At 39.4% G+C, this 15,621-nt stretch overlaps 1 protein-coding gene across 5 annotated transcripts in view; it reads left to right on the forward strand.

The window, feature by feature from the left end:
- CHN1 (chimerin 1) overlaps positions 1 to 15,621 on the forward strand; it is a 91,948-nt gene that overhangs the window by 45,009 nt on the left and 31,318 nt on the right. For all 5 annotated transcript variants that reach the window (XM_005484081.3, XM_074548451.1, XM_074548450.1 and 2 more), the window contains one exon: positions 10 to 298. In XM_005484081.3, coding sequence (XP_005484138.1) covers positions 10 to 298 — 289 coding nt within the window. The remainder of the gene's footprint in view (positions 1 to 9; positions 299 to 15,621) is intronic.

Raw genomic sequence — 15,621 nt, forward strand, 5'->3', positions numbered from 1 at the left:
TTGAGGCAGATTTGGAAGTCAAACCAGAAACTTCAGACTCTACTACGATGGAAAACACTTTGTTGGGGAGAAACGTTTTGAGTCCATCCATGACCTGGTGACAGATGGATTGATTACTCTTTATATTGAAACGAAGGCAGCTGAATACATTTCCAAGATGACAATTAATCCAATTTATGAACACATAGGATATACAACCTTAAACAGAGAGCCAGCACACAAAAAGCATATGCCAACCCTGAGAGATGAACATGATGGCAAAGAGTCTACAGGAGAGGATGAGGTAGCAGAAAAGAGGGTAAGCAATTGTTAACCCACTTTTTTTTTTTTTCTGTTAGACTTTTTCTTTTGTACTTTTAACCTTTCCCCTCTACTCTAAGTACTAAAGGTTTCTGCAGCTATTTAGTCTACATAGTTATTTCCAGTGTTACATTAACAATAATATTTAAACTGGTTATAGAATTTTGTAATGGTAATTTTTGCATATTGCAAATTTTCATGATTTGGAGGTTAGTTATTTTTCATTGTAATTCTTCAGGTCTTTTTATAGTTATGGATGTTACCATTAACCCGCTCCTTTACTTCAAATGGGCAAAGAATATTTAATCTTTAAATTGTTTATAGTATATAAGACAATTGCATTTTATTTCTTAACATATTCAGATTTCCCCAAACAAATGCATTCCATAACCTATTCAGCAGTCTTCATATAATAACAGTAAAGTTGTCCACATTATAAATAAGACTGTTCATTAAGTTGATAAAATGTTAAAACATTTCACTTGGCTAAGTTCAGCCTGTCAGAAGCTGACAGAGCTATTTTTGGCCTCAGCCAGACTTGCAAAGAGGGATTGCTCTCTTCAGAGAGTTGCAGTATCAGCTGAGAAGTAATTGCATCCTGGATTATAAAAGAAAAACTAAGAAGGAAGAAATCTTAGAACCAGTGAATTAAGGGAGGTTGGGAATCTACTGGGCAGACCAAGCAGCTGCCTGAAATTTTATTTGTGGTTCAGAGACTAAACATAAAAGGAAGCCATAATGTAAATTCAGTTGTGTTAAATGAAATACTTTGTTTATTGAAAATCTGACAAATGAAAGTATTTTAAAAAGGTATTTTTACACATCTGTAGGTGTTAATGCATGTATAATAGTCTGATATGCTTCCCTATTTCACAAACTTCAGGATGATACATTAGGCCTATCTAATATGCTCATAGTGCGTGGAAGAAATGCTAACCTTAGTTGGGATCTTTTGTCTCTCCAATCAGAAATGTGTGATTTTAGTTTTTGTGGATGTGGAGGAAAGGTCTGACTGACAATTTCCAATATACATGGCTATTACAGTGAAACTAAGCTCCATACTGAGTCCACAGAGAGAGAGGCTCATAGCTTTGGTCCCTCAAATCCTCCTTCAGCAGAATCTGTCATTCTGCACTGAATTTGCTGAGAGATGAAGCACCCAACTTAGCTTAAAGTATGAATCTTCACTGTTATCAGATCATTTTGACAAAAGAAATACTGCTGGGATAGTGAAGCTAGCTGACCACATTTAATATCCAATTTCTCGCCTGTTAGGTAGCAGTAGTAGAGGGGTGAGTTATCACTTACAGTTCTTGACAGCCACTGCTTCCAGTGTGCTGTTTCAAAAGGATTCTTTTTGCATAATATCATAGACAGTTTATTATAATGCAAAGCCTGGGTAAAAGTCTTCTCTAAGTCTTCTGGAAGTTACCACTTCAGGTTTCTTTGGTAAAATTAACTTTTCCTGCATTTATAAACTTCCAAGTGACAGCAGAACTCTGTTCTATTACATTTTTTAGATTGATGAAACAGTGTTCGTAGTAAAGGGATTTCAATGATTAGTGTTGAAGAATGCTGGTTTTTTTCGATGGATTCCACTCATTGTGTTATGTCACTCACCATCTGTTTTGAAACATTTTTTATTAAATAGCTCAAGGACTATTGAATATTTGTTAAAGATTGAAATTTTATATGAAAAACCTTTAAACAGATTAGATAGGTAATCTCAGCTTCCCACTCCCTTCATCTGGAACTTACAAGTGACTAAAGGGGCTCCAGCCACAAAACAGTTCAACAGCAGTGGTGTCTTCAGTCCTGAAGCCCAGGTTTTAATACTCTTCTTTATTTTGTCTTGGAACTCTATTGATGTGAACACACTGAGGCACACAGACATCACAGGATAGTTAAATGCGGAGTTTTCAGTTGACTTTTTGAGTGATGTCCAGTTGGGGTTGCTATCTGTGGCTTCATGGGGACAGTACAGTGTGGTCTTTGTCACCGTGGAGTGGCACAGAGGTGACATCTTGGCTGTCTTTGCGCCTCTCAGGGTTTGGGTGGGAAGATGGCACAGATTTTCCTGCATGTCACTTCACCCAGCAAGGCATTCAGCCCCATGACCAGCACCTGATCCCACCAGCAACCTCAGCATTTGGAACAAGCAGCTGTTTATAAATAGGTCAAGCAGTTGTTCTTCCCTTTTGGTGGCAGGGCTGGCAGGTTGATTCCTGTTGTCCAACATGAAGAGAATATCATTGAATTGCAATGAACCAAAGAAAATTGTTCAGAGTTCAACATGAAAAAAACCCATTGTTTTATGACCCAAGCAGCAAGATCTGTGTGCCCATTAGCCCCATGGTGAGGATGGAAATTTCCTGTGTGTACAGTGTCTGGCAATTAATGCATGTTTATCAGTTCTGTAATGCACAGCTTCTCCCTGCACTGTATGCTTCTTCCTCTGTAAAGAGAGAAAGAAGTCTGGGTCTTTAACGTGATCATCTGACCATCCTGAGCCAAAATATGTTCCCAGATTTGCAGGCTCTGAGGCTGTTCAGATACAAATCTAAATTTGTGCCTGTGACTGTTGCCCAGTCATGTGTGGGTGGTGCATGGAATATAAGTCCTTCAGAAGGAAAGAAGAGACACAAAACCAGTCAGAACCTGTGGAATAGCTGCTGGGAATGGAGTCTCACTTTCTGCCATGGAAACTGGGCACCTAGAGAATACACTCCAAGCTTGAGAATGAAATATTAAAGGGCACTCATCCAGTCTTCAGTTTGGTGTGGGGCAGTAGCAGGAAATGCTGCATTTTGTGTTAGATGCCTCCCAGCAGGCACTTGGAATACTTCATTTGTTCCCTGCTCTTTCTGTAATTAATGTATGGTAGAAGAATTCCGTATGTGTTGGGTGGCACTTTTCATTTGCAATATATTAAAAAGGAGCCCTAGTGAAGGGGAAAGATTTAAAGACTGAAAGAGATGAAAAGTCAAAACTTATGCAATCATTAGATAAGAATTGTAAAATAGAAATTGCAATACTCCTGAGTTGTGCAAGAGACCATATTGTGGCATGATTTAAGATGCAATTTTTGATGGGAAAATATAATCCACTACACAGCATGTGCTTCACTAATAATGAGAAAGACTATAACTGCATACCATGTACAAGTGTACATTAAAAGTTTAAATTCCTGGGTAATAATTTAATGCTTTTCCTAACCTATGAAGGAATTACTAATTAGTCAAGACATAACTGGAGGAGGAGAGACTGAGAACAGGAGAGTGCTTGTCTTGCTTGGATGTCCCAAGTAGACATTTTAGCTGTTGTGCTAAAAAGGTGATATTGGTTCCCAAAACAGTCTGGAAATTGTTCAGAACTCAGTTGTGGGGCCATCATGGTCTGTGTGTTAAGAGAAGGCTAAGAATGATTTAAAAGAGGATTTCCCATGTGGATTCAATGTGTATGGCCTAGTGTGGAAGTAGAAATAATAGCCAGTATCATAAGATTTAGTATTCCTCCTGTGCTTTGAATACTGATGGGTCTCTGACATTCTGTACTCTCAAAGGCATATATGGCCTTAGAGCAGATCACCTGCTCTAAACACCCTATAAAAATGGTAGCTCTCAGAAATTAGTAAATATCTAGAAACATAAATCAAAGTCCTTCTTTAAAGCCTCGCAAAACATCCTTTTCTCATTTTGACATGTTTTTGATTTCTTTATAATATGTATAATATGTAAGAGGTGGTATGAGTGATTCAAGATTTAATATTTGTTATGAAAAAATGAAATCATTAGTTATGAGTTATCCTGTCTTTCAAAATGAAATCCTGGGGTAAATGTTAGGATAGCAACTGAATCACATCTATTCATGTTTACTTTAGTGATTTGTGCTATTTCTTCAAGAAACTCAGTGGCTGTTAATCAATTAAAGACCCCTTCTAGACTGTACTACATTCCATTCAATTCCTATAGATGGAAAGAATTGTGGAAAGTTTGTGGCAGCAGTCACCCAACAAAAGCAATCTTCTTTTTCTGTTTTCAATTACCTCAGTTGGTGATACCATTTTTTCCTCTATAGTGAAGAAGGCTGATTTTTCTGCAACTCTGTGCAAGGAGATCTGAAAATGTCAATCTGTATAATTTTAGTAGGAGACATGCTTTTATACCTGCCTCCAAAGATCATACAGATGACAAAGTTAAGTGTGATCTGTGTACGTTTCTAATAAATTTGTAGTAGACTCCACATACAGAATCAAGGGTTATACTTTCAGGTGTTTGAAGAGGGACCAGTCTTACTTTCCAATCTTAAATTAACACCTCTATTTTCATTAATGTCACTACTATTTTTCTAATTTTGGTCTCAGTCAAATCTGTTAGTAAGATCTGCTTAAACTTTTCCTTCACCATGGCTTATTTTATCTTCAGGGGCAGCACATGAGAGGCTGAAGCTGAGGGAGTTGCAGTGGCTGGCATGGAAGTAGAGGCACCCTTATCCAGGTCTGTGATAGAGGCACAGAGCTTTGAACAGCGCTGTTTGGTGCCCAGTAATGCCAATTCTGGAACTGATGGGGCTCAAAAAGACCTGGTCTTAATAATCAGGGAGCAAAGTGTGCTTTGAGGGCTGCAGCAATCTTGATGCTGGAAGTTGTTTGAAATATTTGCATTTACTTGAATTAACTTCAAAGATGGGTGTATAATGTACACAGCATCTAAACAAGCCATAGCTGTAACAAGGGCAATCATGTTTTTAGAAGTGCAGCTAATGAATGTTTACCTTAAAGCACATTTAAAGATGCAGGACACTCAGCACTGAAGAATCCCATGGGTTAACTGGAGGAGATTGTCAACTCTTTTCTCACAAACGTTCCTTTCCAATCCCTGCGCGGGTGTCCATGACAATCACTCTCTAACTTTAATGTAATTTATAAATAAAACATAACTCTGTGGAAGGCAGAAACTTCTATTTATTTCTTCTGGGTTTAGCCCATCTTTCAGCAGAGACTTCAAAGCATAGACAATTTTGTCAATTCTGAGAAAGTTCTTAGCAGGATGAAAGACAAGCGTACTTTTTAGGTAGCTGCTCCAGCATATCAGCAACATCATGCTCAGAGGAGATTGCCCCAGACTCAGTTTTCCTCATCTTTCCTTTCTGAGCATTAGCATTTATGTTGGTAGGGAACCAGTGTCATGTACAGTGTTATACATGGCACATATGGGCCAAACTGAAACTGCAAATGGTTACAATGCATTTTTACAAACATATATGATTTTAACTTAACCCTGTGTTTATCAATACCCAGGAAAGGAGAGTTAAGTGCACATGTTACCCAGTGTATAGATATCAGTACAAAGAAAATTCTTTTCTCCAAACTGCAGAGTGCTTTTTCTACTTAGAATCACGAAGAGTAACCCAAGCCCTTATTTGTGTTCATTATGGCAGTAAAATTGATTCACTAAAAAAGCTCGTATAAACTAATTTTGTTTTAAGATTCAGAGCTTCCAAATGAAGCATGGGCTTATCTAATTTAAACCCCAGGTCACACACAGAACATCTAGTTTACTCTTATCAGTATCTCATGCTTGTAAAAGATAAATTAGGAAGAAAAACTTGTTTTTTAAGGGTCTGTAACTGGACCTCCACTGGTAAACACTGTCCCATAGTTCTCCTGTTTGTTGCAGGACAAATTCTTTCTTCGTCTGTTGGTGCCAGCCCTGGTTCATGCCCAGCCATGCTCAGTTAATTCCTGCAGGTTGCAAATGGCCTCCTGGCTGATTCCAGTGAGCCTGCAGGACTTGCCTGCCTACCCCTGTGTGTCTGCACCTCCGGAGCACATTAATGTAATGAGCTTACCCCATAATGGGGGGGATTAACTGGAAGTAGAAGCTCTGTGTTTGTGTTGGTAGCCCAGTTGCATGTTGCTGGTCCAGTATTACAAGGGTCAGAACAAATAAGGCTCCACAGCCTGCAGACAGTGAGTTGTGCCTCAGGTCAGCCTGCATTTCAAGCAGAGACTGCACCTCCTTTTGCTATGCTACTCCTGTAGAGGTGTTCCCTGTGGTCTGAAGGTAAACACAGTTGAGGATCAGCATCCTGCTTCAGCCTTTTTTCATGGGTACAAGTCTCTTCACTGCTTGCTGAGATGACCTTTCAAGTTACTTTCTGCCTTTTCAGTGAAGTGTGGCTCTTTTATGATCTGACATGTGAGATGTGTACACAAAGATACAGTCCTCAGAAAGTTTGGTGTCAAATTATACCGAGACAGGCAGCTGCCATGTGAAATGGAGTGCAGGTACTCTTTCAGACTCACACATGAGACCTTCAGCAGAAGTGTGGTGAGTAATTACCCTCAGCATATGCCCTGTGCCTGATTGAGCCTTTGTACGAAATAGTGTGCAGAGCTGTTAAAAAGGCTGTAAAGCAGTACAGTTGCTGTGCAATTAATTCTGAAGCATAATGCTTGTGTTGTTACTGATAAAATGAAACCATTAGCGTGCATAAACTGTTACTCCTTTCCTGTGTTTCTGGGTGTTGTGAGGTCAGTCAGTGTGAAGCCCTCACCTCAGTTCTTTTCAGGGTTTCTATACTTGGTGGTTTGGATCTGGCTACATTTTTAATGCCCTTCAAAAAGTATTGTATAGCCCTAGCCTCTCTTACATGTACTGGCAGAAATGTCTCCGTTTTGTAGCTGGGATAGGCTGGTACAAGAAGACACACAGGGAGAGAGGCAGGATTCTCCCTTTGCTCTTGAAGAGCCAAAGAGGATAGCTTTCCTTGGGCACTCCTCAGGGTGAGAACAGTTTTCCCACCCTAGAGGACCTCAGTAGCTGGGACATAGAAACACAGAGCTCCAGCTCAACTCTGGGTAGCAATGGAGAGCTGTTGTGACTTCAGTCCTAGCATGCTGTAGGAGTCTGCTGCTGACCTTGCCTATGGGCCTTACACTCCAGGCTTCCCAAAAGGCCACCTAGAGGTACAGTGAGGAAGCCACATAGACACATACAAGTAAATTACAATCTTCTTTCCCCCGAATTTTAAAAAACCTCTGTAGCTACCCTTGACTTTTTATGCCTTCTCACAACCGAATAGTCCATGCAGTGGCCACAGAAGGGAAAGGTGGGTCTCTCTCAGAGCAGCCTCTAAAGCAGGCTGTGGTTCTGATTTATTGCTTGTGCAGAGGGCTTTCTGGATGGTAGGGACTGCAGTGGGTTGCTAGCTGGCAGCTCTCTCGTTTGTTGTTCTCATTCCTTAGCTGTGTGAGTTTGGGGTCTTTTTTTTAACTCCTCCTCCCATCTGGCATCTCCTAATTATTTTCTATTACTAATCACTTCTACAGGAAACAGACTGGACTGTTGAATTAAGAGCCCTATAAAAGGATAATTTTGTTATTTACAGGTTTCTAGGCTCACTTAAACTTTATAATGTGACACTGTATAGCTGGTGATAATCACTTTGAGCCATGATTGTGTCCAATCTCATAAACTGGGCAGGGTCAGGTCTGGTCATTTGTAGAACATGAGAGGCTCAAGGAGAAGCTGGGGCAGTGCAGCTGGTAGCACCTCTGGTTTTGAGCTAATATCTGAAATACCTTGCATTTTATGCCTTCTGCAGTTCTGTGTAGCCAGGTCAAACCTGTGCTAGGAGTCTGACTAACAGGGGTTTTCTCCAGTGACCTCCCTCTTTATTCAGATAAACTCCTTTCTCTCCTTACTGTTTGTTCTCTGTGTGTCTAGATGGGAGCAGGGAAAGCATTTTACATGCGTTACATGATTCCAAGTACAAATCCATGTCTTTTGGCTTCTCTACAGAGATGGAAAGGATGTGGAGCTGTGATGGTCTTATATGTCCCCCCATCCATTATAGAAGGCACATCTGCTCCACTGATAATTGCCCTGTCATAAGTGGTTACCAGATGCCTAAAACCCATGGTGACTGAAGTGCTTGCTTTAGCGGTAGTAGCAGAAAGAGAAGTAGTTAGGTATGCCTAAAACAAGTATTAGACTGTAAAAGAAAGAACATTTTTCCTGTGGTAAATGCCACAGAAGCTGATCTGTTCTGGTCCTTGTTACTTTCTTTTTAATCTTTCACAAGAAAAAAAAATATTTTCAGCTAAAGCTTCTCACGCTTAATTTTAGTCTCTAGCTGAATGTTTTCCGACTGAACAAAGTAAGGAGAGCAGTTTTATTACCAAGCTCAACAAACTACTTGCTCCTATTATTTCAAACCTGTCACACTTGTCATCAGCAAAGACAGCAACTCTTGACAGTTTTGCAAAGACTTTCTTTGATCATTAACTTTTAGAACATTAAACTTTTCCTTATTTAACCTTTCTTCTGCATGGCATCAGCAGTTAGAAACAGTGTTGCTTCTGGCATCTAGTGTTCCTACAGTCCTAATGTTTCAGTAAGTTAAGAATCACCACTCTGAAATTTCTGGTTCTCAGTTCTCAGTTGTTGCTCTAATCTTCATCATGTTAGTATTGATATTCCTCAATTTCAACTTGCATATAATTTCCAGAATAAGTAAAGGATGATGTGTTTCTAATAGTGAGGTCATATTATAATGCACTTTGATTATATTGCTGTGTAGTAGAGATTATAATTGCATTTTCTTAGAGCTCAAAAACAGTTAGAAATAAGTTGCCTAAGGAACCTTATAGCTAGTATCACAGAGTATAATATCTTCTGTTAAGCCTTGTCATATGTGTATGTGATTGAATAAATTTTTTCATATTTTCCAATTTGTGAATTAGATTAGTAGCACTTAGAGGAAAGCAGCTTTTTCTCTTTTTGAGAGGGCATTGGAGGAATTCTGTGAAAATATAAAAAGACTCTGTTCCCAATTTCCATTTTGCATGTAATGGTGAAACATTTTAAAAGCTCTGTGCTTTATATCACGTCAAATAGTTTATTGGTAGAAGATTTCTGATGATTTTACATTGCTAGAGAAGTCTTGAAGCCATTTCCCAAAGTTAATATGATAGTGAATTACATTTGCATTCAGGCGTTTCTGTGAATTGGATGATGATTAGAGTAGCAGTATGTTTAATGCAAATGTACAAAAATTGCAGAAAGTATCCTCTATGTTTCACAGAATTTCAAAGTGCTCAGTCTCTTAAGTGACAGCTCTCATTCCCTCCAGCTCCATCACAATCCTTGCTAGCACTGATCACAGCTGGTGCCTGGGAGCTTCCTGTCACCTCTGCCACACTGCGGTGTGCCTTCCTTCTCAAGGCAGGCTCCCTGCTCAGTGAGCTGAGCGTGCTGAGAGCTTCCTGGACAGTTTTTTATGGACCTGATGGGTTAATTCTCTTGGGCTGTTTTTATTGTGAAAATTCACACAGCCTCAGCGGTAGAAATCTTCTAAGCAGTGTCATTTTTAAAGTGTTAGTTGATGGTGGTAATACAAATGAAAAATTGCCCTGTAAGGTAAGATGAAAAGCATGCTAAGAAAGAAAGAAGTAGCTGTGCTGGTTTAACATTTTGTTTATTTCTAATGAGTTTAAGTAATGCAAATATACCCCAAACCTAGTATTTTAGCTTTGATGTGACCTGCACTCAAAATAAAAGCTCTTGGTCAAAGACCACACGCATCTGAAATCCCAGGTGTAGACTGGAACCTGGGACTAGTGTATTTCAACTGAAAATAGACATCAACTAAACATTATGTTATAAGAAACCACAGGCTTGCTGGGGGGAAAGAATAAAAGCCCCTTGAGTCTCTCCTTTCTAACAGAGGTTATATGATCTGTCCACATGCCAGTGCTTCTCCCTTGAAAGGTAAATATTCTGTATAGCCAAGATTTATGATGGGGGTTACATTGCCAGCCCCATTTTGAATAATTCAAAATCATTCCATTTTCAAATCAAGTGGTTATTTAAATTTGTTTCCAAGATGCTGTGTTTGACCATTTGAGATGATGATTTCTTGAGTGCCTGTCTCAAGAATTTTTAATAGTCATAGCTTTCTGTAGGGAAATGGGATGTTTACTGCTGTTATAGGAAAAATATTCCTGACAGAAGCATTTTAAAATGTTAATTAGGAAACTTAGAGGGAATAAATAGGAAAGATGAACAATATATATAAAAGGAGAGAGAAGAAAATTGGAACACTGGTCAACAAAAGTGAAATGAGCCTTTTCTGAGAATGTGATCAGGGATTAGAAGACTTTATGGGTGGAAATAAACTGATAATTTGTTAATAATTGATAATGTGACTTTGGAAGCAGACTAATTCTGCTGCCAATTCCACTCTGGTTTCATTCATTGCAGGTTTCAAAGCAGTCTTGATTTAAATAGAGATTTATGCAAGGGAGTGGGAGTCCACATGAGACTCATTTGAAGGATGATCAGCCCATCTGACTTTTCAAGTGTGCCTAATTGCATGGTATAAAATGAACAGACCCTGACCCACTGGTGCAGCTATGCCCATGGACACACATGGACCTACAAAACTGGTAATCAGGGTCCCTGAGGAGTGCTGGGGAGCACTGGGGGTTACCCCATTGTTTAATTTTTCTGCTGGGAGGTGGTCCATAAGCAGGTTTCACCATCATACATTTGGCAAGCACGTTGCATAGAGCCATTTGACATCTCTAGTATTCCTTCAGGTTAAACATTGTTTTCACTTTGACTCATCGGTTCAAATCAGATGGTAATTCAGGAAGGATTAGGAGACTTTTGATTCTTACTCTTATTTAAGCTAAATAAGTATGATTATGGACTGAGTGTATGATTAAGAAAGAAACTGTGACAGCACATGTACCATAGCAACATAGCTTATTCAGGAAGAAGAGGATGGATTCAAAATAGATGCTGTGCCAAAGGAGCAGGTGTGGTCTGAAATACAAAGAGTGTTTAGAAATTAATGAGCTGCAGTTTTCAATTATAACATACATTGAATTACTCTAAATTGAATTACCATGTAGAACAAAAGAAGGCTAGTATTAGATGCATTATACTGCCAGTCAAGACTAATGTGAAATAAGTATAATACATTAGGTAAGAAAATATTGATGAGAAATAAAAAAAATTTCCATACCATTTGCCCATGCTATACCAGTAGCCAAAACTCCTATTCCACAAGGAAAAAATTAAAAAATGCCTAATAAATATATTAATAGAAAGACCTTGTGGATTATGCTATTTTCATTATCCCTAAGTGTATACATTTTCAGTTACAAAAAGATAACAGGTTGACTATAGATTTATTTTATCTGTAAGATTCTTAAATGGATATTATAAAGAAAATGTAATATTTATTTCCTTATCAAAGGGTATGGTTAAACTTCTCTTTTATTTTTATCTTTTATTTGAGGAGATCCTTATGACAGTATGGGTCAGATGAGGAATAAAACCACCAGTCCCTTGTGGTTTCGAACAATTAGTCTAAATAGCTGGTTTGTTCTTACAGTACTTTAATTTAGTATATCAGTAATAAAGAGCATTTGCCAGAAGAGGAGCATTCATGCAGCTGCCAATTTGCATTACATTTTAACTGCTATCACTCCTATAGAGCACATGGCATTTATAAATTATTTTTAAGGTCTTTTTGGAGTACAGTCTGCCTTGACACATCATGAATCAAGAGGCTTTTTCTGGAGTGACCCTTCACTGCAGTGAATGTCAGTGGAGGCTCGGTCACAGCAGCACAGCCCTCTGCAGGGAGACATATCCCAGACAAAGGGATGGGGAGAACATGCAGTGCTCCCAGCTGAAACAGGAAATGCTGACTCAATGGGAGCAAGATGGAGAAGCTGCTGAGGAACAGTCTCTGTGTTGCTGACCAGGGTGAGCATTGCTCCCCTAGGCAGAGCTCCTTGTTTCATCAGCTCCTTTTCCTGAAGGCCTTGTAGCTGCAAGACTGATCTCTCTGGCTCCTCTGTGAGGACTTGTATCACTGTTTAAGCTGCATAAAGCAACTTGTAACTACAGCTTATAAAACCCAGTGAGCACCATTATTGATTACAACATCACACCCCTACCACGTGCCCACATACACCCCTGTAGTGGGATTTGTACTGATGGAGTGTGGAGTTACCCCTGGAATTACCTGTACGTGGTGGGTCAGTTGCTGACCTTCCTGAAAGCTAAGTCATGTGATATTAGCAAAGTCCTCCAGAGCCAGATCAAAAGCAGAACTTCTTCCTGAAGGTACTGAGAAAATTTTATTTTATTTTTGCTGTGTCTAGATCCGTAGTTATATACCAAAATATATTCCTCCTTGGAAAAGAATGGTTTGTATTTGCCACTGAAAAGTTCCTTGCTTTTGTGCCACTACCCAGAAAAGTAACCGTTCATTGTTTTTGCCTTGCCAGTAACTGAAAGAGAGGAGTGGTCACATGGGTGCTCTTTGCTGGGGCACAGTTTGGAATTGTCGTTCCAAAGGCCCATATCAGTAACTGCCAGGAGCAAATGTACAACCTGTCAGCCACCAGAAACAAAATAAACCCAGATCACAATCAGCTGCAGTGACCAGTGGGTTTTAGGCATAAAGCTACAGAAACACTTTTCTGTTGGCTTCCCTGAGGATCTCCCTGGTTTTTTATGAGTATGCTCTGTATGGTAAGCACACCAATGGGAACATACAGTCTTCCCAAATAATGCTAGTACACTTTAATTGTATTGTACAATACAGCACTGAAGGAACTCACTTTTGATGCAGTAATTTCTAGCAGCAATGTCAGGCAGCATTTTTTCCATAATTTAAACTTGGGATTTATTTATTTATGTATGTATTTAACAGCCTTACTTTAGGTCAAGCTAACAATTTGGCTGAATTTGTTTAATTAAATTTTCAATTAAACATTTTTTTAAGCCTTCTTTTAAAATTCTAGATATAAAATGTTCATTAGCAGCTATGGAAATCATATATGCTTTTATCAAAAATATAAATAGCCATTTCTTTAGATTTTGTCATAAGTATTTCACCGGAGGGGGTGGGAAAGGTCTGATTTAATTAGAAGTCAGTCCATTTGGAAAATTTTATTATAAAAGCCAGAACTTTTCTCAGGAGTAAGATTTCATCATTTAACCACTACTTAAACCCAGCTCCCCTGTGGGTGACTGAAAGCAGGGCTCGCTGTTGCCTGAGGATTCCTTTCTGCCTGAGCACTGTGGGAGCCTGAAGGTGTCCGTGTGCCAGGTGAGCGTGGCTGTGCTGGAATGGCAGCAAGAGAAGTCCCTGGTGGCTGAGGCTGTGTGATGGTCCTTCCCACCCACCTTCTGAGATGTCATCTTTCAGGCTGAACCTTTCTTTTAATAGCATTCCTACCTCTGCTCACACCATGTGAGCAGAGGCTGTGCCTGGCATTAGCATTCTACAAGTGAAGAAAATTCACTGAAAGCAGATTATCACCACTTTTATTTAAAAAGTAAAATTTTGGGCTACTCTTTTCCCTTCAGAACAATCCCATGAAAGACATGACTGGGAAAGTTATATTTAGCTTGGAACAAACTTCTACCAAGAGCAGCACTGAGGAAATTGGGCTCAGTTTCACAATCTGACTGATTAGCTTTTGAAAATCATGTACTGAGGCCATAAAATATGCTCATAAAGTGTTCATACAAGCAGGGATTTTTCTGAGCATATGCGTTTGGCTCAGTTAGCTGTACAGTGAAACAGAATACTGCAAAATGTACAGTGGCTCACTGCATACTAAACCAAGTGTCTTGTTTCTTGATACATGTACAATAGGGCATCATCTTTGATGTTTTTAAAAATTGCTTGCAAAATAACTGCTGATTATTATTAAAATGCAGGGAAGGGATCATATTTTATATACATTCTGAAAGAATAAAGGCATATTTAGTCATAACAACATGAAAATACCATTTGAGAATGAAAAGCCTACAGCGTACTATGCATTCTGAAGAAAACATGATTATGTATTTGATAGTGGAGCCAGGTGCTCAGAAAACGAAACATTCCATTGTATTGGAAATGCAGGTGAGCTTCAGGATCAACTGATCAACTCTAATCTGGTAATTCTAGGACCTGTGATCTTAACCTTACTTGAATTTTTTTGTTTTGCTTGGGGTTTGGTTTTGGGTTTGTTTTTGTTCCTGAAGTAATTTCACTTTCTTACTCCACAAATGGGAATGCATTGATTTCCCTTTTTAGAAAGATAATTTGTACAATGTTGACTGAACTGTGTGACTGGATTAAACTTACATAATGTGTCTTTCAGAGAGTGACTAATTGGAATTTACTGCAAGTCGCAGATGACTTTTAAATCAATTCTGTGAAGGCTTTATAATCAGACTTACTGATTGGGAGATTAGTAGCAGAAAATACGCATACATTATCCAGCTAACACTGAGAGCAGGTAGTGCTCCCGAGAACAGCTGTTTCTCCTACACCCTGAAGGACTGCTCCAGGGGAAAGTAAGGAAAGTGCAGTCCCAGTAGGACCTAGACTGAACCACTCCTACAGCTGAGGTTTTACAACAAATGGGAACATTTGAAATAGCACATTACAGTCTTTTATTTCTTTTTTTTTTTTTCCCACCCTTCAGTCCATACTTAACTTGTAGAACCTCTAAACAGATGCCATGGTTTAAAGCCTGTTGTGTTGCTGGGTTTGACTTTTTAGTGCTTAAATCACTAAAATATACAGGACTGAGGCTGCTCTGGTTGCATGCCCTGCTAAGAAGTTGCTCAGCTGTTGCTTCCAGTCATTCTCTTTTTAGTTCACCTCAGTCCTGTGAAATCACATCCTGAAATTAAATTTAAGAATGACAGCCTTGCAGTTTCCTTCCTCATGCAGTCTGCACAGCATATTCCTCCCTGCACTTGCAATTGTGATTGCAAATGTGTGTCACTCACAATTGCTAAAAAAACCCCAAAAAATTAAGAGGTAGGAAAGTGGAAAGGAAATTACTTTCCTCTTCAGATTTTTACCTCTTTTTCATCCAGTATGTAGCAGACAGTATCTTCAGGCAGAGCAAGTTACAAAGATAATTTGTTGGAAAATGAAAGGCTCTGGAGATGGAGACTTTGCTGGCAGGTGGGAGTGCAGGAGCCACTGGTGGAGAGCAGTCCAAGGTGTAAGAGGAGCAGGACCTGCAGGTTACAGGCACTAGAGACAACACAGAGAGCCTGGAACAGGAGAGTGCCTTGGGAGTGGACAGCTTGATAGCTTCCTGGAGGATTTGAGTTAAGCCCCAGGTCCCTGCCTTCACTGGTTTGCTCTCAGGGTGACTCATCTCTGCAGTGATTAGGGCTGCCTGAGGACAGTGGCTCGCTCTCTCTTGCTTTGTTATCTCACATAACACTAAAAAGTTAAAGATCTGGCCCTGCCTGATGACCCAAACTGTTGTCAGGA

The sequence above is a fragment of the Zonotrichia albicollis genome, chromosome 10 (assembly GCF_047830755.1).
Source record: "Zonotrichia albicollis isolate bZonAlb1 chromosome 10, bZonAlb1.hap1, whole genome shotgun sequence".
NCBI classification, from domain to species: domain Eukaryota; kingdom Metazoa; phylum Chordata; class Aves; order Passeriformes; family Passerellidae; genus Zonotrichia; species Zonotrichia albicollis.